At 46.5% G+C, this 24,649-nt stretch overlaps 1 protein-coding gene across 1 annotated transcript in view; it reads left to right on the forward strand.

Annotated features, from left to right (window-relative positions):
* amph (amphiphysin) overlaps positions 1-24,555 on the forward strand; it is a gene marked incomplete at both ends in the record, with an annotated part of 132,211 nt that extends 107,656 nt beyond the window's left edge. The window contains 4 exons of the mRNA XM_083658963.1: positions 4,374-4,430; positions 9,554-9,778; positions 18,362-18,463; positions 24,451-24,555. Coding sequence (XP_083515089.1) covers positions 4,374-4,430; positions 9,554-9,778; positions 18,362-18,463; positions 24,451-24,555 — 489 coding nt within the window. The remainder of the gene's footprint in view (positions 1-4,373; positions 4,431-9,553; positions 9,779-18,361; positions 18,464-24,450) is intronic.
* Between the last annotated feature and the right edge of the window lie 94 nt (positions 24,556-24,649).

Below are 24,649 nucleotides of genomic sequence, written 5' to 3' on the forward strand. Positions count from 1 at the left end.
TCACTGTCAGAGAACTCTGTGATCATCTCTTGTTCATCATCATCATCATCATCTTCATCATATTGTCTGTAGGTGTTTTCGGAGTGGAGGATCTTTTTTATAGTTCAAAAAACAACTGGGTGAACTCTCCCCTTTTTAGTGTGTCCACACCACAGGAACTATAGAGGGAGGATCACGCTTTTCCCACCAGTTCCCTAGTTAGTCGTTAGTGCAGTGACCAGGACACATACCCTCAATCTGTATTCCCACCCACAGACACAGGGAAATAGAAAAGATATATCTAATACAACATTATGCAAAAAATACTGAAAGTGCTCAAATGTGCATAAAGTGACTTAAAAAATAAAAGTTTTAAAAATATAAGAAACAAAACTAACTAACAAACCCCCACAGCCACATAGCTATACGACTAAAAATATATACTCTGAGAAGTGCATTATACAGCATACAATTTATTTAGTGTGCAAATTAAAAAGCCTGATGGCAGCTAACAGGAAGGACTTCCTGTAACGTTCAGTCCTGGGACAACGATGTCCCAGTCCCAGGGACAACGATGGAAATAAGTCCTGGACTTTTTTGTTTTATCCCTGACAATGCAGCATTTTGTCTTACAGTACTTATGTATTGCATACTGTCTAATAAAATAAAATCAAAGTCCTGCACCTGGGTGGGATCAGCCTATGACCAGTGTTGGGAACGTTACTTTAAAAAAGTAATTAGTTATAGTTACTCACTACTTGTTCCAAAAAGTAACTGAATTAGTAACTGAATTACTCTATAATAAAAGTAACTAGTTACCAGGGAAAGTAACTATTTGCGTTATCTCCACCTTGAAAATGCCAAATTTTCATGGATTGCTGCAAACCTGAGGGTACCCTCATGGGCCCCTCGGGCCGACCAAAACGGGCCGAGGCCGGGCTTGTTTTTTATTTATTTTTAATTAATAGGTCCGGGGTCGGGCCGTTTCAATAATTCAATTAAATAATGTTGTATTAGCGTACTCGCTTGATTTTACACAGCGGAGCACAGTCAGACAAAGAGGAGGAGTGCACAGACACTCCCATAGCCACACACAGACCCTGTCCGTCCATGTACAGCGAGCGGACAGCTCCCGAACACAGAGAGAGAGAGAGAGAGTCAGAGAGACAGACAGAGAGAGGCTGCGCAGGACGGCCGCGCGGCGACGCAGCACGCGGAACAGAGAGGGAGAGAGATGTGTCATTATATCGTAATATTGGCTTCGGGCCTCGCAATGGGCTGGATCGGGCACGGGTCTGCATGTCACGGGCCGGGGAGGGCTCGGGCCGAAATTTCAGCCCCGCGCAGCTCTCTACTCCGGACTCGCCATTTCTGCTGCTTCCTCGAATCTGTTTGGTGTGTCTGTTTGTGTGTGTGTGTGTGTGTCGCCCGTGTCCTGACTCCTGGCTCGTGTGTAACACTGGCTCCGATTGGCTACCATGAAACACATGACTCTGCCTTAGCCAATCATAATCGTTTATCTCGTTATAACCCACCCGGTCTCCTCACTTGACAACACTAGTGTAGGCTACGGGTAGTTTACTCAATCATTTCATAGTAATGCACCGCATTTAGTGTTCAGTAATGATAACGGCGTTGTAACGACGGAAACAGTAATTAGTTAGATTACCCCGTTACTGAAAAAATAACGGCGTTACCTAACGCCGTTCTTTTAAACGGCGTTATTCCAAACACTGCCTATGACTGAAGGTGCTCAGCCGAACCACCTCTAGGGTATGGAGTGGGTGAGCAGGATTGAGTTTTGAGGGCATTCTCCACTCTGCCACCTGCTGGATTTTGGGGCGGCATTAGCTCAGGAGGTAGAGCTGTCGCCTGGGAATCGGAAGCTTCCCGGATCGAGGCTGGCTCCTCCCGGTAGTGTGTCAAAGTGTCCTTGAGCAAGACACTGAACCCCTAACTGCTCCCGACGAGCAGTTAGCACCTTGCATGGCTGTAGATGCCGTCTGTGTGTGAATGGGTGAATGTGAGGTATTCATGTAGAAGTGCTTTCGGTAGTCAATAGACTATATAAAATGCGCTCTAAAAGTACAGTCCATTTACCATTTTGTCTCAAAGGTGGAGCTCGACTTTTGGATGAGTTTATTTATTCTGTTCCTGTCTGCTGTGTGAGCACCCAGCACACCACACCAAAGAACAGAGCACTGGCCACCACACACTGGTAGAAGGAGCACAGTAGAGGCCTGCAAATGTTGAAGGATCTCATCTTTTTTTTTTATACAGCATTTGACCCTTTTTGTTCAGAGCCTCCATGTGGGTGGACCAGTCCAGCTTGTTGTCGAGCTGTACTCCAAGGTATTGTAGCTGGAGACAAGCTCCACCTCCATACCCTGGATGGTAACTGGAGCCGGTTTGGGCCTCTTCCGCCTAAAGTCCACAACCTTCTCCTTAGTATTTGATACAGTATGTTGAGCTGTTGTGTTTGTGGTTACACCAAACCACAAAGTCCTCGATTGTGCCCCTGTACTCCCCCTCACCTCCTCCCTCAATATATCCAACAACTGCCGAGTCGTCAGAGAAATTCTGGAGAAAACAGCTGTCTGAGTTGTATCAGAAGTCAGATGTGTACAGTGTGAAGAAGAAAGGGGAGAAGACATTTCCTTGTGGGTCCCCCGTGCTGCTCCGGATTTTTCCAGAAACACAGTTCAGAAGGCACAGTTCTGTGGTCTGCAAATCAGGTAGTCCCTGACCCAAGAGACTAATGCTGGCTCCACCTGCATCCTCAGAAAATAAATAGCGTCCGCACACTGATATTTTGTCAGCTCCCAGGTCAGTTTATTGACGTTTCGACCAAACAGTCTTCATCAGAAATGAAGGAGGAAGTAGGAGGAGCACTCATATACATCTGGGACTCAACACCGATTGGTGGAGAGACAACTAGACGGGTGAATACATTTGTGTCAATCAATGCTCATACAGAACAATACATAGATACCGGTATACATTTGCATGTAAGTAAAAGTACAGAGTGCATAGACCTTCACTACTAACAAACTGACATTATATAAATGCAAACCCCAAAAAATTAAAAAACATGATATAAATCTATTCAGTGTAAGCAGTGTAGGTAGTGTGTTGGGTCACATAGAAAACCAACAACATCTTTAATAGTTATAAAATAAAACTAGTATTCTGGATACTGGCCTCAAGGAGGTTTCTCATAGCCATCTCCTCTTGGCTGTCAGTTTGAAAAGACAATCAAAAAACACTGGCATATTTTAAGTTCTGACTCCTCTCTTAATAATGTATTTGCAATTCCCCCCCGTGTTGTGTATAAGAGACCTCCTAATTTAAAGAATTTACTGGTCAGGTCACACCTGCGACAGCCGGCACCTTCCCATTTTTTGACCGAGATCCCAGATGGTAACTACAGTATACCAACAAATGTCAGCATGTTTGTTAGTTTAAAAAAATCATAATTTTTATTCCCTAGAAAATAGTCAATTTTAAGCGGGGCAGCTGTGGCTCAGGAGGTAGAGCGGGTCGTCACTAATCGCTTTGGATGAAAGAGGTCCGTGGTTAGATTCCCGGCTTCTCCACTCTGCATGTCGAAGTGTCCTTGGGCAAGATACTGAACCCCAAATTGCTCCTGATGGTGGGCCAGCACCCTGCGTGGTAGCCTGCCGCCATCGGTGTATGAATGGGGGAATGTACCTACTGATTGTAAAGCGCTTTGGATAAAAGCGCTATATAAATGCAGGCCATTTACCATGTTTTACCATGCATGTTTTATTTTCTCAGCAACCGAGCAGGAAACAGATTTCACCATTGAAGTCAGCATGACTTTGTTTGTTACAGTAGTACAGTAGTGTACAGTAGTGTTTCAGTCACTCAGTGGTGTTTTAAGAAATTGTTATATGACGTGAGAATGTAGAAGCTACTAGCAGTTAGCATGCTAACAAGTGGCTAGCTTACGTCATTTCAGCGTTCCTATTGGTGTAAAAAAAGCCCTTGAAGGTATGTAGTTTTTGAGGAGGTCTCCGGAGGGCAGTTCCTCGAGTCCCCATCTGTTTTGTCCCAAAGCACCTAATGGCCTTATGCATCACCACCATCATCTGCATCTGCATCATAGTCCTCCTGTTTCTCCTCAGCATCCTTGGATTTTGTTGATCATTGAGTTTTCCCATTTGGCTTGTGTTGATTTAGTATTAAATGTCAATTTTATATATATATTTGATTTATTATATATTTATTTTAACTGAGAATGCATACATCATTACATCACAAACATGCCCTACTATCCATTTCATTCACTTCTCATTCTTCTTCCTGCAACTGATAATGTTGAGAACATGTCAAGATGAGATGATTAAATGTGATGTGAATCTTTTCCAAAGTCCTCTGTCGGCTCTCCCGTGGAGCTCTCCGCCGCTGAGGGGGCGGAGCTCGACCAGGTATGTAGCTCCTCTCCTTTCAACAAGCTCCTCCCCTTTCCTTTGCTCTGAAAAAGACTGCTTTTTCATTCTACACCCCTGATAAATGGAATAGGCTCCAGGACACTAAGATTGGTCTCTTTAGAGTCGTTTAGAGTGCTCCTAGAGCAGGGATACTCAACTTGCTTTGCCCAGGGGCCACGTTTGCAAAATGACAGGAGGTCAGGGGCCATTTAATAAACAAACATTAATATGCATTTTTCTGTAGCGGATTGCCCGTTTTTGGGGTGTCAGCCAGAGTTTAGTCTGACAATTTTACCCTTTATGGGCAGTGCTCTTGTTTTACTTGATGTGTTTTTTTTATCTGTTTTGTTTGTCTATTTCTGCTTGTATGTTTGCAATTTTGTAACTTTTATACATGTTTTACTCTAACAGGGCACCCTTGAAAATGAGAGCTTGCTCTCAAGGGCCACCCATGTATAAATAAAGCTAAAATAAAATAAAAAATAAAATGTTTCCTTTGACATTATTTTGTAATTGCTTAGGATTTTGGTTTAAAATATAGACTAGTAACACCTGAAGAAGAGCTTCATAATAGCTTAGGGCAGTGGTGGCGCAACGGTTAGAGAAGTGAGCTTCTGACCCGAAGGTCGTCTGCTCAATCCCCAGGACCGGCAGGATAAATTTGAGTAGGGAAAGTGAAAAGGCAGCGCTTGCCCCTCCCTCATTACCACCACTGAGGTGCCCCTGAGCAAGGCCCACCTGTTCCTGAAGTTAATCTGTGACAGCTTTCAGTCAATGTTCCTGTAAAAACATAGTGGAGCAGTGTATCAGTTTATTTAGTGAACATCTGCTAATTGACATTTTAACAGAAAAACCTGCACAGGAAAAGCCAGATTTCTCCAGATACTTAAGTTTCAGCTTTTATTTGTGCATTTTGAATTGCTTGTATTTGTATCTGTTGTGTTTCAATGTTTCAGTGATGATTGGATAATACTTACATTACATTTTTTAGCAAATGCTTTTGTACAGTGACTCACAGTAGTGCATTTTGTCAACAGTAAAACCAAGTGTGCATCACACTCTGCGTCAGCCAAGCCTTTTAAATAGGAATACGTAGCTTTTGCTGAGTTTCTGAGACATACATTATTCATTTTTTAATAGTTTGTCCCATGTGTTTGAAGCATTGACTAGAGGAAATCGGCATTTATGTGTCGTTTTATTGTTTGTGCAGCTCTGAGGCTCACAATTAGGTTATCATCAAGATTGTATTTGTTTTGCTGCTCATCTTTTTAAACCAAGTTTTATTGTAATGTTTTAATGCTGTATATGCCAATGTAACCACATTTTAAAGATGGTCCTTTGCATTTTTTAAACTACGGTCATCCCAAATGTAATCACTTATGTCCATGACTAATGACAGATTAAATCCTAATCCAGAGTAGATAATGCACGACTCAGGAGAATTCATACTTGACTTTAAAAGCTTTGTAACGTCAGTAACTTCTCCATCACAGACTCCCCCTGAAGAGGCCACAGCTTCTCCCAGCCAAGCAGCTCCACTGGTAAATATTAAATACACATTATTATGACCCAGTGTCTTGTGTCAGTTATAAGCTCACAGACTCGTTTCATTTGATGTAGACCATACCCTTTTGTCAGCACCCATTTTGAGGTGGTAAAGCAGCAAGTAAAGCAGGTGTAACCAATAACATTGAGGGCTCTGGCAATGGAACACCTAGATGGAATGGCAACCATCATTAATGGTATTGGTTACAGTACACCTGCTTTACCACCAGAGGCGGTTCTTGAACCAGTTCTTGAACCAGGCCGCCCCGAAAGGGCGCCACCGGTAGGGGCCTCCTTCGTGGCTTGGCCTGGAGCCTCCAGATGCCTAGATCCGCCACTGTTTACCACCTGAAGATGGTTGCTGTGAAAAGGGTCTATAGATATATACTGTACATTAAAATATAGACACCTTTTGTCCACAACCCCTTTGAGCTGCCGTCCTACGGCCCCTGCATATTATAAATGTTATAACAAAACCTAATCCATTCTTTCTACGTAGGAACCAGTTTCAGCTCCAGAGGAAAGGAGGGAAAGCTCAGTCGATGAGGCCTCGGTAAATGTCTGTCTGTGTCTCTGTCTGGCTGTCTGTTGTTGTGAGAGAAAGCTATCTTTACCTTTATCTATATGAATAATTACAAAGTTGAAAAGTTTAAGTACATTTCAGTCAGGACCACTTTAGTCAAAAACATAAGACCACTTCGATCAATTTAAAGCTTTTATTAGCAAGAGTTATATTTGGCGGTATGGCTCTGTTCTGGAGGCTCCCTGCCCTTCCATGCGCATACATGGAAAGCCTAACGCTGGGGACACACCGGTACGCGGGACTTGTGCGTATGCGCCGCGCAGCGCACCTCCGCGCAGAAGGCGCTTAAAGTGTCCACACAGAGAGCGCAGCTCACTTTGCGCGCTCTGCTCGTCCGCTATATATTTTGCCCCAGATCTACTGTCTTCGTTATCATGGGTAGTAAATAACGACATAAATATATAAAGTAATATGTTTGGGATAACTGTTAATGGCTACCTTCGGCGTTATAAAATGCAATTGCATCATATTTACCGGTAAGTCTGTTCTCCTCCCGTTTTCCCAGTGCGCGCTGTTGTAGAGAGAAGGCGAGTCCTAGCTCTCTACTTGTTGCTCCGCAGGCAACGAGCCCCTAGAAGCCGATCCCCCTCTCCAACTGCTCTTTCTCTCTTTTCACACTTCCAAAGGGGCAATCAACAACGTAAATAAACATTATTTCACTTTGAAATTGGTTTTATTTGACGAATGTCCGGTTTCGGAGTTCCTGTCTGCCCTGATCTGATCTGTTCTGCTTGACAGAGTCGCTCACGGGCGCAGACGGCCGCGCAGGAAAATAGAAATCCAGGCTATCTTGCGCGCCCTGAGCGTCCGCTGAGCTGAGCTGTGCGCTGCGCGCAATTCGGTGTGGACTGACAGATCTGTTAACATGGTGTCCTAATGAAAACTGGCTGCGCACAAGGTCGCGAATGGTCGCGCCGCGCAGCTTACGTGCAGGAGTCGCGTGCAGTGTGTTTTCACCGTAAGGCAGGGAGAGCGGCAGCAGCAGATTCTGGGAGCTCCTTGCCCCCTCCATGAGCAACATGGAATAGCCTTAAGGCAAGGAGAGCAACAAAAGACCTCCAGGTACAGAACAGAGCAACAACAATGACAACAGAAATGACATTGTTTTAAGTCAGACACAGCATGAAAGGAGGAGCTGGGGAAGAGGTGGGTTGCAAACACCTTGCAGATGAAGCAGCCACGTTAGGCAGCAGACTGGAGCAGATTTAAAGAGGGTGCCCTGTTTGAGTTGAGCCAATTGAATGCATCAGCTAAGCAGTCAGCTGATGTGGGCTGGGTTTGAGATCAGCTCCTAATCAGCTGTGAGCTGGGTTTACGCTTAGTTCACACAGACAACCTACGCCTTGCCTTGCCTCAACCCACGCCTACGCCGAGCTGGGCGTGAACCTGTTACACGCTTTTGCGATCACACCGCACGCCTTTTGCACGCCGAACCTGGAGCCGAGTCACAAGCGCCTCTCCTCTCTCCCGACTGTATTTTTTCACGTGTTGTCCAGAATTGTCATGGGTAGCCTCTAGGTAAAATAAATCTGATATATTTAATGTTCTATTGATGCTGGATATGTATAACCAGGTCTGACTATAGTCGGACATTTTAGAGAGGTGATCTTGCAAGAATATGTGCTGGCACAACAACATTGTCCATCTTGCTTCTTCGGTCGCTATTCTCTCTCATGAAGATTTGTTTGCAGACAGGGAGAAAGCCACACGTGATAGCTACCCGTCAATCTCTCTCTCTCTCTCTCTCTCTCTCTCTCTCTCTCTCTCTCTGCTCAACACTGTTGTAACTCCATTTTATTTTGAAATTCAGTTGACTTTGCCATTTCCCACGGATATTGTCGCGTTTTTCTTTCATGGCTTGACAGAAGAAGCCTGCCTGCACGCGTGAAAATAGAACTCTCGCCTAAACGATAAAAGGCACAGGCGAGGCGTGGGTACACGCAGGGTTCACGCTCAGACGCCCGGTGTACACAGCCTCGTTGACTAAAACGGACACCTATTTAAAAGCCTGGGTAAAGGCAAGGCGTAGGCAAGGCTTGGGTCGCCGGTGTGAACCCAGCCTTAAGCCTAGGGTTAGGGTTAGGGTTAACCCTAACCCGTAATATTTGGCAATTAATCGATGAATTAACTAATCATTGCAGCTCTTTATCGGCTTTTATTTAAAAAAAAATATGATTTTTTTTTAATACAAAATACATTTGTATTTCAAATACATTTTTCAGACCAGTATTTTGTATTTGTATTGTGATAAATGTTTTGAGCAAGTATTTGTAATTTGTATCAAAATACTTTTTGATGTATTTCTCTGAGCACATAGATGCACGTCTTAACGTAGCGCAGCCCTGCTGCACGTGAGAGACTGCAGTATCGTTGCCTCTAGGGCACACGCAAATCCACTCTGGAGACATCATGCACCCAGACTGATGACATCACTGATCATCAGTGATGATGTCATCAGTCTCAGGCTCACGAGAGACAGAGGGAGAGAGAGTAGAGGGAGAGAGAGAGAGAGAGGAGAGACTGATGGAGAGGGATAGAGACTGAGGGAGAGAGAGGGGGAGAGAAACTGAGGGAGACATTGTGCATGTGCCAATAGGGCAGGCAAGGCCAAGCTGCGGGTGAGGCCGCAAAGCGTCCAAGCTACGTATGTGAGCCGCACGGCCAGCTCGGCGAGCTGCAGGACGGGTAGCAAGCCCGCGCAGTGGGTGAGATACCTAATCATCTAAAACCACGGTTAATCAGAAAGTTGTCTGAAGTGAATTTAGTGATCAAATAGCATACCAGAATTGTAAAATCGTAGGCTATCTATTGCCTTGAAGAAACATGGCGTCGTTCACATACCTTCTGCTGCTTGCTTCTTGCTTTTGCTTTTGCTCCCCTTTGGAATTAAATTATCTATCTATTTTTCTATGCTCACAAAAGGCGTATTTCTCTCACATGTTCACAAATGTGTGGAAATCCGCAAGTTGTAACAGCTCGTGGTCTTCGTTAGGAAAAGATGTCCATACCGTCAGTAGTGATTGAGCCCGCCTCCAGCAACGAGGGTGATGACGACCGAGACGCCGCTGACATCATCTCCCCCACCACCATCAGCGATGACATCATCTCTCCCACCGCCATCAGTGACAACGGAGTTACCCCAGACAACCCAGGGGGCGTGGTCAAAGACAACATGGCCGCTGGAGTACCAGGGCTGCCTCACAGCTTCATGTACAAGGTGAGTGTCATCATAGCAAAAACTGTTTACCCACCTGTTTCCTGTTTCCTCACTGCTACTGTCGATATCGCGTCTCATCTCACTTTGGTTTTTGATCAATTATTCTGGCTACTGACTACTTCTTCTGGATCATGGACATTGGACCCATTATATTTACATTTCTGGCTTCGACCACTGCCTGGACTGGGATTTTGACACGGAAAAACTGATTTATTTGACAATTGTGGCTACTGGCTAACACCTAGACATAGTAAACCAAGCGTGGTGCAATCCACCGCACCTGCCTGGCATGCATAGCGCGGCAGCAAAGCAGAGGGAAGGGGGGGGGGGGTGTTTGTTTTTTTCACCCTGGAAGTGCACTGTTTTCAGCCACCAGGAGTCGCAAATACACATAGTCCGTCCAGCCTGTATGCCACAGACAGCATTCATAATTATAATAATTATAATAATAATAATACATTTAATTTATTGAGCGCTTTTCTAAAAATTCAAAGACATTACAGAGGTTAAAATATCAAAGATAATATATTAAAAACAACAATTACATAGCCTAAAATCACAACACAAGTAATCAAACATTAAAAGCGGTTTTGAATAGATAGGTTTTGACTAGGGATTTGAACTGGGGCAGATTGGACCAGTCACGGATGTGTTTTGGGAGTGAGTTCCAGAGGGAGGGGGCAGCAATGGAGAAGGCTCGGTCACCCCAGGTCCGGCGCTTGGTCCTGAGTAGTGGGGATAGGAGGTCAGCATCAGAGGAATGGAGGCTGCGGGAAGGAGTGTGATGGTGGAGAAGGTTGCTGAGGTAGGAGGGGGCCTGGTTGTGGAGGGCTTTATGGGTGAGGAGGAGGAGTTTGAACTAGATTCCTTCTGGGACAGGGAGTGGAGGTTCTGATGGACGGGGGTGATGTGATCACGGGAGCGGGTGTGGATGAGGAGGTGTGCAGCAGAATTCTGGATGTACTGTAATTTGTTGAGGACTTTGGAAGATGAACCGTGGAGAATGCTATTGCAATAGTCAATTCTGGAAGTGATGAAAGCATGGATTAGAGTTTCGGCAGCAGGGAAGGAGAGTGATGGGCGTAGACGAGCTCTGTTTTTTAGATGGAAAAAGGTAATTGTGGTGATGTGTTTGACGTGGTGATCGAATGAGAGGTTGTCAAAGATGACTCCAAAGTTATGGACGTGTGGTGAGGGAGACAGGGTGGATGTGTGGTGAGGGAGACAGGATGTGTGGTGAGGGAGACAGGATGTGTGGTGAGGGAGACAGGGATGTGTGGTGAGGGAGACAGGGTGGATGTGTGGTGAGGGAGACAGGGATGTGTGGTGAGGGAGACAGGGTGGACGTGTGGTGAGGGAGACAGGATGTGTGGTGAGGGAGACAGGGTGGATGTGTGGTGAGGGAGACAGGGATGTGTGGTGAGGGAGACAGGGTGGACGTGTGGTGAGGGAGACAGGATGTGTGGTGAGGGAGACAGGGATGTGTGGTGAGGGAGGCAGGGTGGACGTGTGGTGAGGGAGACAGGATGTGTGGTGACGGAGACAGGATGTGTGGTGAGGGAGACATGATGTGTGCTGAGGGAGACAGGATGTGTGGTGAGGGAGACAGGATGTGTGGTGAGGGAGACAGGGTGGATGTGTGGTGAGGGAGACAGGATGTGTGGTGAGGGAGACAGGGTGGATGTGTGGTGAGGGAGACAGGATGTGTGGTGAGAGAGACAGGGTGGACGTGTGGTGAGGGAGACAGGGACGTGTGGTGAGGGAGACAGGGTGGACGTGTGGTGAGGGAGACAGGGTGGAAGTGTGGTGAGGGAGACAGGGTGGAAGTGTGGTGAGGGAGACAGGGTGGAAGTGTGGTGAGGGAGACAGGATGTGTGGTGAGGGAGACAGGATGTGTGGTGAGGGAGACAGGGTGGACGTGTGGTGAGGGAGACAGGATGTGTGGTGAGGGAGACAGGATGTGTGGTGAGGGAGACAGGGTGGACGTGTGGTGAGGGAGACAGGATGTGTGGTGAGGGAGACAGGATGTGTGGTGAGGGAGACAGGGTGGAAGTGTGGTGAGGGAGACAGGATGTGTGGTGAGGGAGACAGGGTGGAAGTGTGGTGAGGGAGACAGGATGTGTGGTGAGGGAGACAGGATGTGTGGTGAGGGAGACAGGATGTGTGGTGAGGGAGACAGGATGTGTGGTGAGGGAGACAGGATGTGTGGTGAGGGAGACAGGATGTGTGGTGAGGGAGACAGGATGTGTGGTGAGGGAGACAGGATGTGTGGTGAGGGAGACAGGATGTGTGGTGAGGGAGACAGGATGTGTGGTGAGGGAGACAGGATGTGTGGTGAGGGAGACAGGGTGGATGTGTGGTGAGGGAGACAGGATGTGTGGTGAGGGAGACAGGATGTGTGGTGAGGGAGACAGGATGTGTGGTGAGGGAGACAGGATGTGTGGTGAGGGAGACAGGGTGCAGTTGTCGATGGTGAGGCGGAAGGTGTGAGCGGCTTTGGTGAGGGCGTTTGGGCCAATGATGATCATGTCCGATTTGTCAGAGTTGAGTTTGAGGAAATTTGTTTGCATCCATGATTTAATTTCGGTGAGGCAGTTGACAGGTCACTGCTACATTTTTATATACAAGTCCATCCTTGGTCTGCTTCCATCTGACCTTTGTGGATATTTCTCCATCAAAACTATAAACTATTGCCTCCGCTCAGATGACACCACCAAGGTTGGCACTGAACTTGGCAAGCCTTTGGCAGGCCTTTATGTTCTCTGCCCCTGCAGCCTGGAACCAAGCAGGCCTTTATGTTCTCTGTCCCTGCAGCCTGGAACCAAGCAGGCCTTTATGTTCTCTGCCCCTGCAGCCTGGAACCACCAAGCAGGCCTTTATGTTCTCTGCCCCTGCAGCCTGGAACCAAGCAGGCCTTTATGTTCTCTGCCCCTGCAGCGTGGAACAAGCAGGCCTTTATGTTCTCTGCCCCTGCAGCCTGGAACTAAGCAGGCCTTTATGTTCTCTGCCCCTGCAGCCTGGAACCAAGCAGGCCTTTATGTTCTCTGCCCCTGCAGCCTGGAACCAAGCAGGCCTTTATGTTCTCTGCCCCTGCAGCCTGGAACCACCAAGCAGGCCTTTATGTTCTCTGTCCCTGCAGCCTGGAACCAAGCAGGCCTTTATGTTCTCTGCCCCTGCAGCCTGGAACCACCAAGCAGGCCTTTATGTTCTCTGCCCCTGCAGCCTGGAACCACCAAGCAGGCCTTTATGTTCTCTGTCCCTGCAGCCTGGAACCAAGCAGGCCTTTATGTTCTCTGCCCCTGCAGCCTGGAACCAAGCAGGCCTTTATGTTCTCTGTCCCTGCAGCCTGGAACCAAGCAGGCCTTTATGTTCTCTGTCCCTGCAGCCTGGAACCAAGCAGGCCTTTATGTTCTCTGCCCCTGCAGCCTGGAACCAAGCAGGCCTTTATGTTCTCTGCCCCTGCAGCCTGGAACCAAGCAAGCCTTTATGTTCTCTGTCCCTGCAGCCTGGAACAAGCAGGCCTTTATGTTCTCTGCCCCTGCAGCCTGGAACCAAGCAGGCCTTTATGTTCTCTGCCCCTGCAGCCTGGAACCAAGCAGGCCTTTATGTGCTCTGCCCCTGCAGCCTGGAACCAAGCAGGCCTTTATGTTCTCTGCCCCTGCAGCCTGGAACAAGCAGGCCTTTATGTTCTCTGCCCCTGCAGCCTGGAACCAATCAGGCCTTTATGTTCTCTGCCCCTGCAGCCTGGAACCACCAAGCAGGCCTTTATGTTCTCTGCCCCTGCTGCCTGGAACCAAGCAGGCCTTTATGTTCTCTGCCCCTGCAGCCTGGAACCACCAAGCAGGCCTTTATGTTCTCTGCCCCTGCTGCCTGGAACCAAGCAGGCCTTTATGTTCTCTGCCCCTGCAGCCTGGAACCAAGCGGGCCTTTATGTTCTCTGCCCCTGCTGCCTGGAACCAAGCAGGCCTTTATGTTCTCTGCCCCTGCAGCCTGGAACCAAGCAGGCCTTTATGTTCTCTGCCCCTGCAGCCTGGAACCACCAAGCAGGCCTTTATGTTCTCTGCCCCTGCTGCCTGGAACCAAGCAGGCCTTTATGTTCTCTGCCCCTGCAGCCTGGAACCACCAAGCAGGCCTTTATGTTCTCTGCCCCTGCAGCCTGGAACCAAGCAGGCCTTGATGTTCTCTGCCCCTGCAGCCTGGAACCACCAAGCAGGCCTTTATGTTCTCTGCCCCTGCTGCCTGGAACCAAGCAGGCCTTTATGTTCTCTGCCCCTGCAGCCTGGAACCAAGCACACCTTTATGTTCTCTGCCCCTGCTGCCTGGAACCACCAAGCAGGCCTTCATGTTCTCTGCCCCTGCTGCCTGGAACCAAGCAGGCCTGTATGTTCTCTGCCCCTGCTTGCAGACAGACTTGCAGCTCGTCGAGCTGATCCCCATTAGTACATTTACAAATATAGAAGGGCTTGGAGGCAGATTCAATTGGAGGTTGAATAGGGGCGGCTGTAGCTCAGGAGGTAGAGCGGGTCATCCATTAATCGCTTTGGATAAAAGAGGTCGGTGGTTCGATTCCCAGCTCCTCCAGTCTGCATGTCGAAGTGTCCTTGGGCAAGACACTGAACCCCAAATTGCTCCCGATGGTGTGCCAGCACCCTGCGTGGTAACCTGCCGCCATCGCGGTATGAATGGGTGAATGTACCTACTGACTGTAAAGCGCTTTGGATAAAAGCGCTATATAAATGCAGGCCATTTACCATTTAGGTTGTGAGTGCTTCCGTAGCTAGGCCCGTTTCCTGCTGTCTCTCTTTTAGTCTTAGTCATGTCTTTGTCTTATATGTGATCTTAATTTTTGCTTTCATACATGTTGTGTTTCATGTTTTGCTTTTATGTTTTAATGTTTCCTTATGTGCTGCTTTGTGTTCCTGTCTGTCTTTTTGAGAATTGTGTCTTTTTGAGAATTCAACAGACGTACATGTAAGGGTTAATGCACGACGAGGTTGCCTCCGCGAAGTCCAATCATTTCTGATAATGGACAGCTCGAAGTGCATTAACCCGCTTATACCATGGTCACAGAAACAAAACAAAACACCTTAAATATGAGTTGAGAAGCGGCGAGACAAAATAGTCCCTGCTCAAGATTAGGCTATCATTGGATAAAATGGCCGCTTAGTGCCTGCTGCACCTGGCACAATTCTAGAGTCAAGCTAACTAATAATTTGGCCAATTGTATGTAACAACATACAAAATAAAACGCCAATCTCTAAGAATGCAACGCCATGTAACTGGCTCGTTTATACTCGCATTCCAGGGAATTACGTTAACGTCTGCGGGTCTTATAAGACATAAATGGCGCGAGGCTGGAGGAAAATCATCTGAAGCTTTCAGTATGTTGGAGTCCAGGTATGTTTTGTACAAGGACGTTTCTCAGTGTGTTGCTGTCAACTGCCCATTTCGTTGTTTTCTTTTTGTTGATCTCGTCTTTTTCCTCTTGACTTGATTTGTATCAGTGATAGAGGCAGCGGGCGCTCTCCCAGAGCGCCTGGCTGCTGGTTGCTGCAAGTTGTAAACAGAGGGTTTGACAGTTGACAGCTGAGAGCCCGGCTTCTGTCAGCTGACCAGAACGAAAATCTGATTTCTAAATAGCCGTTATTTTAATAAACTGAGCACTCAGGGGTAATCTAAATACCGGTAGTTACTTTGACCGACAATTTTTTTTCCCAAACTTATAAAAGTGCCATATTAAGCGTTAACAGTCGTCATCCTGGCGCATTGATATCAATGGTGAACAGACCATTTAGCTAGGTGTACATTATCACTGTACATTATCACAAATTAATGGACACCTTGCAGCCAATAAGAATCGAGTATTCACCCAGACCATGGTATAATTAAGCAATATATCACGAGAGCAAGTGTGTTGTGGTGAATATATCCCCCTGATCAGTTGTTATCCCACGAGGCCGCAGGCCGAGTGGGATAACAACTGAGCTCGAGTGCTATATTGCTTTTATAAAAGGGTTCCAAGTATAATAATATAATAATAATAACACTATAAGTCCGACTGGCATGGTATTCTGAGAGTCAGTTGAAACACTACTGTAAGGCGGGACCTCTAGCAAGAAGATAGACGTGCGGGTGATTTGATTGGATCGTTCTGGAGACTGAAGTCGACATTGGCCAATCCTGGCGCTTGCTGCGAACCTGAGAGCTTTTTGCAAAGTCCGACACCAGAGCTGTACCAAGTAACGTTACGTCTTATTTAGAGATGCGGGGTTAAGAGTGAGGGCGCGCGAGAGAGGGGTTAAGACATTAGCCCGCGTCTATTCTTGTACAAAACATCATTTTCTGCGAAGTATTAGTAAAGTTATAAGCGAAGATCGATTCACAAGGATCTGAAAGGTGTCTCCGCCATTTTGTTTTCAAAGCCTTTTAGTAAGAGAGTTGCGCCATCATGCGTCCATAATGACTCATTGTACAAAGACTTGAAGCAGTAGTGACCCTGGCATTCTCAGGGCTTGCCCGACACCAACTAACGTTACGGGGTTAAATGCGGGGTTAAATGCGGAGTTAACAGCCTTTCTTTTGCAAAGAAGACATTAGCCCGCATCTATTCTTGTACAAAACATCATTTTCTGCGAAGTATTAGTAAAGTTATAAGCGAAGATCGATTCACAAGGATCTGACAGCTGTCTCCGCCATTTTTTTTTCCTACGTTGTCATTTGAGGTAAGCCTTATTATTACTCTCTTAGTAAGAGAGTTGCCATGGCAACCAATAACCCATGGCCATGGGTTATTGAACTCGGTTACTGGAATTATACAATGGCTGTGAACCAATCAGATTGCTTGATTTGAGAGAGCCATTTTATAATTAAGCAATATATCACGAGAGCAAGTGTGTTGTGGTGAATATATCCCGCTGATAAGCTGTTATCCCACGAGGCCGCAGGCCGAGTGGGATAACAGCTTATCAGCGGGATATATTCCACAACACACGCTGCTCGAGTGCTATATTGCTTTTATAAAACGGTTTCCAAGTATAATAATATAATAATAATAATACTATAAGTCCGACTGGCATCGTATTCTGATAGAGTCAGTTGAAACACTACTGTAAGGCGGGACCTCTAGCAAGAAGATAGACGTGCGGGTGATTTGATTGGATCGTTCTGGAGACTGAAGTCGACATTGGCCAATCCTGGTGCTTGCTGAGAGCTTTTTGCAAAGCTCGACACCAGAGCCGTATGCCGACACCAAGTAACGTTACGTCTTATTTAGTACTGCGGGGTTAAGAGTGAGGGCGCGCGAGAGAGGGGAGACATTAGCCCGCGTATATTCTTGTACAAAACATCATTTTCTGCGAAGTATTAGTAAAGTTATAAGCGAAGATCGATTCACAAGGATCTGAAAGTTGTCTCCGCCATTTTGTTTTTGAGGTAACCAAAGCCTAAGAGAGTTGCGCCATCATGCGTCTGGCTGCAAGCGAGTAGCTTTTTGTTTTGACACTACTGTAAGGCGGGACATCTAGCAAGAAGATAGACGTGCGGGTGATTTGATTGGATCGTTCTGGAGACTGAAGTTGACATTGGCCAATCCTGGCGCTTGCTGAGAAGCTGAGAGCTTTCTGGAAAGCCCAACACGGAGCTCGAGCCTTTTAGTAAGAGAGTTGCCATGGCAACCAATAACCCATGGCCATGGGTTATTGAACTCGGTTACTGGAATTATACAATGGCTGTGAACCAATCAGATTGCTTGATTTGAGAGAGCCGTTTTATAATTGTGGTTAAACCACAAATGTACGTCTGTTGAATTCTCTTGACGCATGCAGTAAAACTGATACTTTTGACTGTTTGACACCTGAGGGGAACGCCCTAAAACCTACAAAAGTTACCACTTTTATTCACATCAGTCATTTGATTTCTGCTGCCGTTTCTGCCCATGAATCTACAGCAGCATACTTAATAAAACCTGCATGCCTTTTTTGCGAGTAGAAGTGTAATCTCAGTCTAAATTTCCAAAATCCGTAGGCCTATTTAGATCATAGATTTAAAGAATTCCAGTTTTTTACACCCCGGACCTTATTTCCAGCTTAAAATATGATGTTTTACTCACCCAGATAACTTTGGTTTCATTCTGATCGCCATAGAAGATATTCAGGTCCTGGAACTGGCCAAAACGGGCAAACGGGGCATATGTAGTACACACTGCAAATAACGTATTTTCTGCAATGTAGCGGTTCATATCCTCATAATATCTCGTCCATAAATGAAGCTGCCCGAGGCAGCCCAGATGAGACTAGACGGATTCACGTCACGTTCATTTATGGATGAGATATTATGAGGATATGAACCGCTACATTGCAGAAATATGTTATTTGCAGTGTGTACTATGTATGCCTGTTTTGGCCAGTTCCAGTTCTTACCCAGTCTTACCCAAACATAAGGTAGCTGGTGGTTCCGTGCGCCACACAAGGTGCCCTTTTTTCCACTAGAGCACCTGCCCCCCAAAATGTCTGTGCACACCACTGCCTGGGGGGATGCCTTGAGGATTTGTCATATTTGTGTAAAATATAGTTTGTGTTCCTGTAGGTGGAGACCATGCATGACTTTGAGGCAGCGAACTCAGACGAGCTGGATCTGAAGAGAGGTGATGTGGTTCTGGTGGTTCCCACTGCACTGGCAGAAGACCAGGTCAGTAATGCTTCTGCTGCCTCTGAGGACTGGGGGCTCATTTATAAAACAGTGTGTAGGATCCACACTAAAAGTCTTTGGGCCATATCTTATGCCCAGTGAAAGTGCTGTTATCTTTGCCCTTCTTTCCTTTCATGTACTGACCCAGGGGTAATTAATTCAATTCCATTGAATTCAATTCAATTTATTGTTGTCTACAATGTGGAAATCTGTCTTTGGCTTCATATGTTTGCGTGCACACATGAAAAGTACAGTACATGCAACAAACACCAGAATACACAGTACACAGCACAGGAAATGACAGGGTACATAATACAACATAGAACAAGACAACAGGAAAACAGCACAATACAGACAGTCATAACGGACATGGTTCTGATGTGGATGAGTCTGACGTTTATGAATTTAGCAGATTTATTGTGTTTGGTATGAAAGATTTTTTGTAGATGTTCTTGGTTGCTGCAGGTACTCTATAGCGTCCGAGGGCATATTTTTAAAAGAAAAAAATATGGATGTTAAAGGGATACGCCAACATTTTGGAAGATTCGCCTATTTGCCAAATTCCCGATACTAAAACTAGAATGTAGATGCCTTTCTCTTCCCTGTACGTCTTTTTGCCATTGCTTCGGTCAGGGGCACTGACAGGAGTATTAACCCTAACATACATATGTCTTTGATGGTGGGAGGAAACCGGAGCACCCGGAGAAAACACACACGAACACGGGGAGAATATGCAAACTCCACACAGAAAGGACCTGGGACGGACCGGGGTTCGACCCCGGACCTTCTTGCTGTGAGGCAACAGTGCTAACCACTGAGCCATAGTACCGTCCATGTGTACATGTTGTGTACTCACCACGCAACATCTTAAAATTAATCTCAAGTTGATAAGCCACATACTGGGGGCATTAAATCACAACTTTCAGATCCACCTTGGAACCTGCTAAAACAGCTCATCCATCCCAGACACATTACAATTTGGTAAATAGAGGCAAAATTCACTGACACATCCGTGAGGTTCCATGGGATCGTGCATCAGCTATGTGCACAAATCATTTATTTAACAAACCAGTCAGCTTGAATTAAAACTACAGCCACCCACAGAATATGTCCATCTAGATAGCTTTGGTGTGAGTTGCTGAGTTTTGGAGACATCTGTCTGTCTTCTCTCTAATACAATGGAACTGGGTGGCACTCGGCTTGTGGTGCTCAAAGCACACACGGCGACATGGAACGTCCCACTACAAACATCATATCTGTTGTTTCACCTATAATCATGCTTGCCAGGCTCTCACCTATTGAAAAATGCACTCATTCTTGTGGGACTCTCCGTGTGAGAAGCCGATAAAGTAGAGCCTGGCGTACATTGTTAATTGCCTCCTACTTACAACCTGAGTCTGTTTCAAATCTGATAGGCTGGGCTATATGGAAGTCCGGCATGTCGTCTGTGGTCAATTCATGTCTGTTACGCCTCTTTTCTTGTCTTGGGGGCGGGCGTTAACCACTTTTCAAGAGTTGTGTTGTAGCCTAGAAGGTGTTGACGTGTGATAGTTGTGTCGACGACTTCATGCAACCCCTATGGGTTGCATGAACTATCACGCGTCAACACCTATCAAAGGACGTCGAAAAGTCGTTAAAGTCCCTGGAAACCAGAAATATTTCTTTATTATTTAGCATTTTGAGTTCATCACATCACAGGACCCTATGTTAATAAGCCACCAGCCAAATTTGAACGATGATGAACGTCGCAAAGTATATAAATTTAGGTTTGACAGGTGTGGCAAAACGCATGAGAATCGATTATTTTTTAGAGTGTCCTTTTTCCCGCGGACTGTGTGGCGTGTCCACAATTCTCAAGCGCGAGAGGAGCAGGGGAGGGGGGGAGGGGGCTAGTCTGCGACAACGAAACGCTGGGCGGTTCCAGCGGCAGGGGGCGCGAGGTTGAAATGGACCAATCAGACACGGAAATAGAGCAAGACAGCCTATCAAGATGCAGCTCAAAGCGGCTTTCACATGCCGCCGAGCGTTTCATGGTGTGCACGTATCTCAGACCTCTCTCCTCTGCTCCGAGAGGGAGAGAGGAGAGAGAGATAAGAAGGAAATAAAGTGTGTGTGTGTGTGTGTGTGTGTGTGTGTGTGTGTGTGTGTGTGTGTGTGTGTGCGTGTGTGTGTGTGTGTGTGTATCTCAGACCTCTCTCCTCTGCTCCGAGAGGGAGAGAGGAGAGAGCGATAAGAAGGAAATAAAGTGTGTGTGTGTGTGTGTGTGTGTGTGTGTGTGTGTGTGTGTGTGTGTGTGTGTGTGTGTGTGTGTGTGCGTGTGTGTGTGTGTGTGTGCGTGTGTTCGCGCTTTGCTCCCTGGTTGCTCCACGCAGCGCATAGCGTACTGACTGACGGTCATCTGTCATATCTGTCTGCACGCGCGCACACACACACACACACACACACACACACACACACACACACACACACTTTATTTCCTTCTTATCTCTCTCTCCTCTCTCCCTCTCGGAGCATAGGAGAGAGGTCTGAGATACACACACACACACACACACACACACACACACACACACACACAGCAGTAGCAGCAGCGCCGCAGCAGGCAGAGGAGAGAGCTCTCCCTCTCAAGGTTCCAACACACCGCCGGCGATAAACTCGCAGATAGATAGATAGATAGATAGATAGATAGATAGATAGATAGATAGATGTTGGTTCTTAAAAGAGCCTTTGTGTTGATGCAATGCGTAGTTAGCTAGCTGCAGAAAAAGGTGTGGGACCACTAGAACTCTGAAGAGAGATGGAGGCAGAATGTGCGGGACTGCGTGTTGCGTGCGTGTACAAAGGTTATATAGAGCTTATGATGTCATAAGCTCCTGCATTTTAGCACCTCGCGCACTGCTCTCTTCAATGAGGAAGTATCTTGTAGAATCTTGTAGAAAAGTGTTGATTTTAAGGCTTTGGGTTGAAAGTAATGCATAATAATTTCGGAGGCATATAATTACTAACATAAGACCCTAAATAACATAGTTAGAACGTTTTTGTGGATTTTGGTTTCCAGGGACTTTAAGCTCAAAGCGCTGCCCCAGCCCCCAGGCAGCAGCCTGCCTGAGCTGCTCATCTTATCTTGTGTCTTTTTCACACATTCCTCTATAGCCCTTTTCCCACATGCGCTTTGTACCGCAAAATGACCGGAACGTGGTCAAATGGCTGCATGTGGGAAAGGCGCCGTGCCGGTATAAGCGCGACCCCGTCGTCGCGGCCATTTCACCAGTTTTGAGCTAGTCAGAAGAGCGGTATGCCGCGATAGACAGACAGGTGAGAAAGGGGTCCAGTCATTTTCCGCTATCAGTGGGCTGTGACTTCGTGGACCAGGTTGCACACAGTAGACAGTCCAACACCAAATACACAGCTGATTGTTCGATATTCCCCTGGTGTTGCGTACCACCAAAGGACTATTGCCAGTCGCAAACGCGCTTCCAGTGGTTTTCGCCACCGGGTGATCTTGCGTGCGGGTCGGACCAGACTCAGCACGTAATACCGGGACATGCGAAAATGACGCTTCCATTCCACGTCGTCAAAATTGTTCAGAGCATCTTCCCAAAATAAATTCCCTCCTGGTCTCTCTCGCTTCCAGACGGCTCTAGTCTCACGCAGCAGCGCAGAGGTACATAACACTGTCATGATCTGTCCCTGGTTTAGTCTGTCTTCATATTCTGCGCGACACTCTCATGGGCGAGGTGTACACACGTTGCTTAATGTTCCAGCGGGCATAATCTAATCATTAGCGCACATTAAAGCAAACTGGCGAAATGATCTTGTGATAATAAGAGCAGTAGCCTATGTCAGCTTCATGTGTGTGTGTGCTGATTTTCCCCTCTCCTCTCTGCTCGCTCTCTGGCCACAGTCCGTCCTCCTCCTTCAGTCACAGCCCGACAGGGACTAAGCAACGTTGCCGACAGCCAAGGCAAGCCCGGACACATCAAATGAAGCCAGTCTGTAAAAAGTGCTTCAACGCGACGCAGGTGAACGGATAAACAAGCAAACTTATTTCACCATTTGGAGTTTTGCCGACACGTCACTCCCCACCCGCTCTGCAGTGACGCCCCCCCCCCCCCCCCACATACAGGCAATTTCGCTGATAGATTCCCACATGCCAGAGGAGAGGTGTGAAGGGAAATGTCCGATATTGACTTACAGGTAATTTTCCGGTACGCATGTGGGAAAACGGCTTATATTTACTTTTTCTAGATTTATTTGGCAATCAAAGTAGTAAGCTATGTTATTTGGCTTATGGCTTTGCACGTTCGTTGTTGTTTTTCTCAATATCGGAGTACTTTTATCTTATTTAGCTGAGATTTGTTCATCTATGAAAACGGTGTGCACAGATTTGCTATGGTTCCCAGGGTGAACATTCATGTTTCCTCGCATGTTTCAATGCACCACCGTTTCCGTTTAAATAAACATTTTGCTATGTGTTATTGGAGCTGAACTCACCTTAATCCTGACAGTGTGCGGTAGGGCTCTTGGAACGAATTTCAGGATTCGTTTCCAATTTCAGAAATAGCAGACAATAGGATTTAGCTGGGCTTCCATCCAAATGCAACTTTTAATAGAATTTTCAGAAAGTCGGCAAAAGAAAATGCTAAATAATGTGCGTTTCCATCCACTGCTATTTTGCGAATTATAGAGCTGTCAATCACCTCGTGTTTGAGGCTGTCTGAGCTGCTGATCAGCTGCTAGACCCAATATACAGCTCTATTAAACACATCTAACATGATTCATTTAAAGTTTCTTGATGATCTACAACTAGACAAAGGTACCATAACGCAATTTCTGGATTACCAGGTGCGACTCAGCAAGCATAACGTTATAATCCACGGAGCAGATAGTAAGTCGTGAATACAATTTCATCCAATTCTAGAAGTGAGTCGCCTTAAAGTTAATATCCCAGTCTTCTTCTGTTTACCACGGCGGGTATTGTGCTGCGTATTTACCATTATTTACTGTGTGTAGCCCTATTGTGTGGAGGCTACACGCCATGTCATGTTTTGCAGTGATCAAGGCAAACTGCCTGGTTTTTGAATGGAGAGACAACGGAATATCGATTCATCTGTTTCCACTGCACGTTTTGCATTTTCCTTTTATCGATACACCCGACTTTTCCACCTCCCTCAAGTGTGAAAACTTTTTTGCGAAATTTGGAGGCTTTTGCGAATTAGGCGGCGTTTCCACTCAGTTTTTTCATGCGCAAATTGAAATTTTGCATAAAAACAGGTGTATGGAAACCCGACTAATGATGCAGATGTGCAATCAGCTCTTTCTTGTCTCCTTCATCACGAGGCTTACCAGCTAATCGTCAAGGGGCGATTACAGACAAACTAACACGGAGTCATGTAACCCCTTTGTGTTGCAGACATAGATGTATCATATCTACTGTACAGCTGGCTACTGCAAGACTAGCATGATGCTAGTCTACAACTCTCCCGGGATCGCCATAGGGGGTGGGTGGAGCATTTATCCAGTCTGCAGTGGAGTCTAACTCAGTGCAAATTCCAACCAAGTGTGCCCAGAGCCAACATCAGCTCTGTGTCTTATACAGAGAGATAGCCCCCACCTTCGGAACCTGTGAGTTTCCATGAAGTCAAAGGACTTCTGTCTAGGGATTTGAACCTTCACCCACTTTGCAGATGGCTGGGAAAAATACAATCATATCTACTTTACTCCCACACAAACACAAGGCTGTGAGAGAGGAAAGCAGAAAATTCTTGACTCATCCAAATGGAACATCAGCAGGTCTCACTAACATTGAATACATTCAATACTGATCAACTGTCAATCAATAATATAATTTTCACTCACAGAGCAACTACTGGGACAGCAGAGGAAATTGGACAAGTACAATTGGGGAAAAAACGGCAGGTGGCGGGGTGAATTATGGGGGACCTTGATAAAAAAGTAAATGTAAAACATTTGTCTTGTTGTTGGTGCAGGATGCTGGCTGGCTCACAGGCATCAAAGAGAACGACTGGCTAAAGCACAGCGTCAGCGCCCAGAGAGGGCTTTTCCCAGAGAATTTCACCCAACGCTTGGACTAAAGCTCTGTCTGGCCTGCCCTGGAAGAGGAGAGAGAGACGTGTCCTCCAGTCAGCATGTGGCCACCCCTCTGTCCTCTGAGTGACCTCGTCAGTC

The sequence above is a fragment of the Poromitra crassiceps genome (assembly GCF_964638095.1).
Source record: "Poromitra crassiceps genome assembly, chromosome: 23".
Taxonomy (NCBI): domain Eukaryota; kingdom Metazoa; phylum Chordata; class Actinopteri; order Beryciformes; family Melamphaidae; genus Poromitra; species Poromitra crassiceps.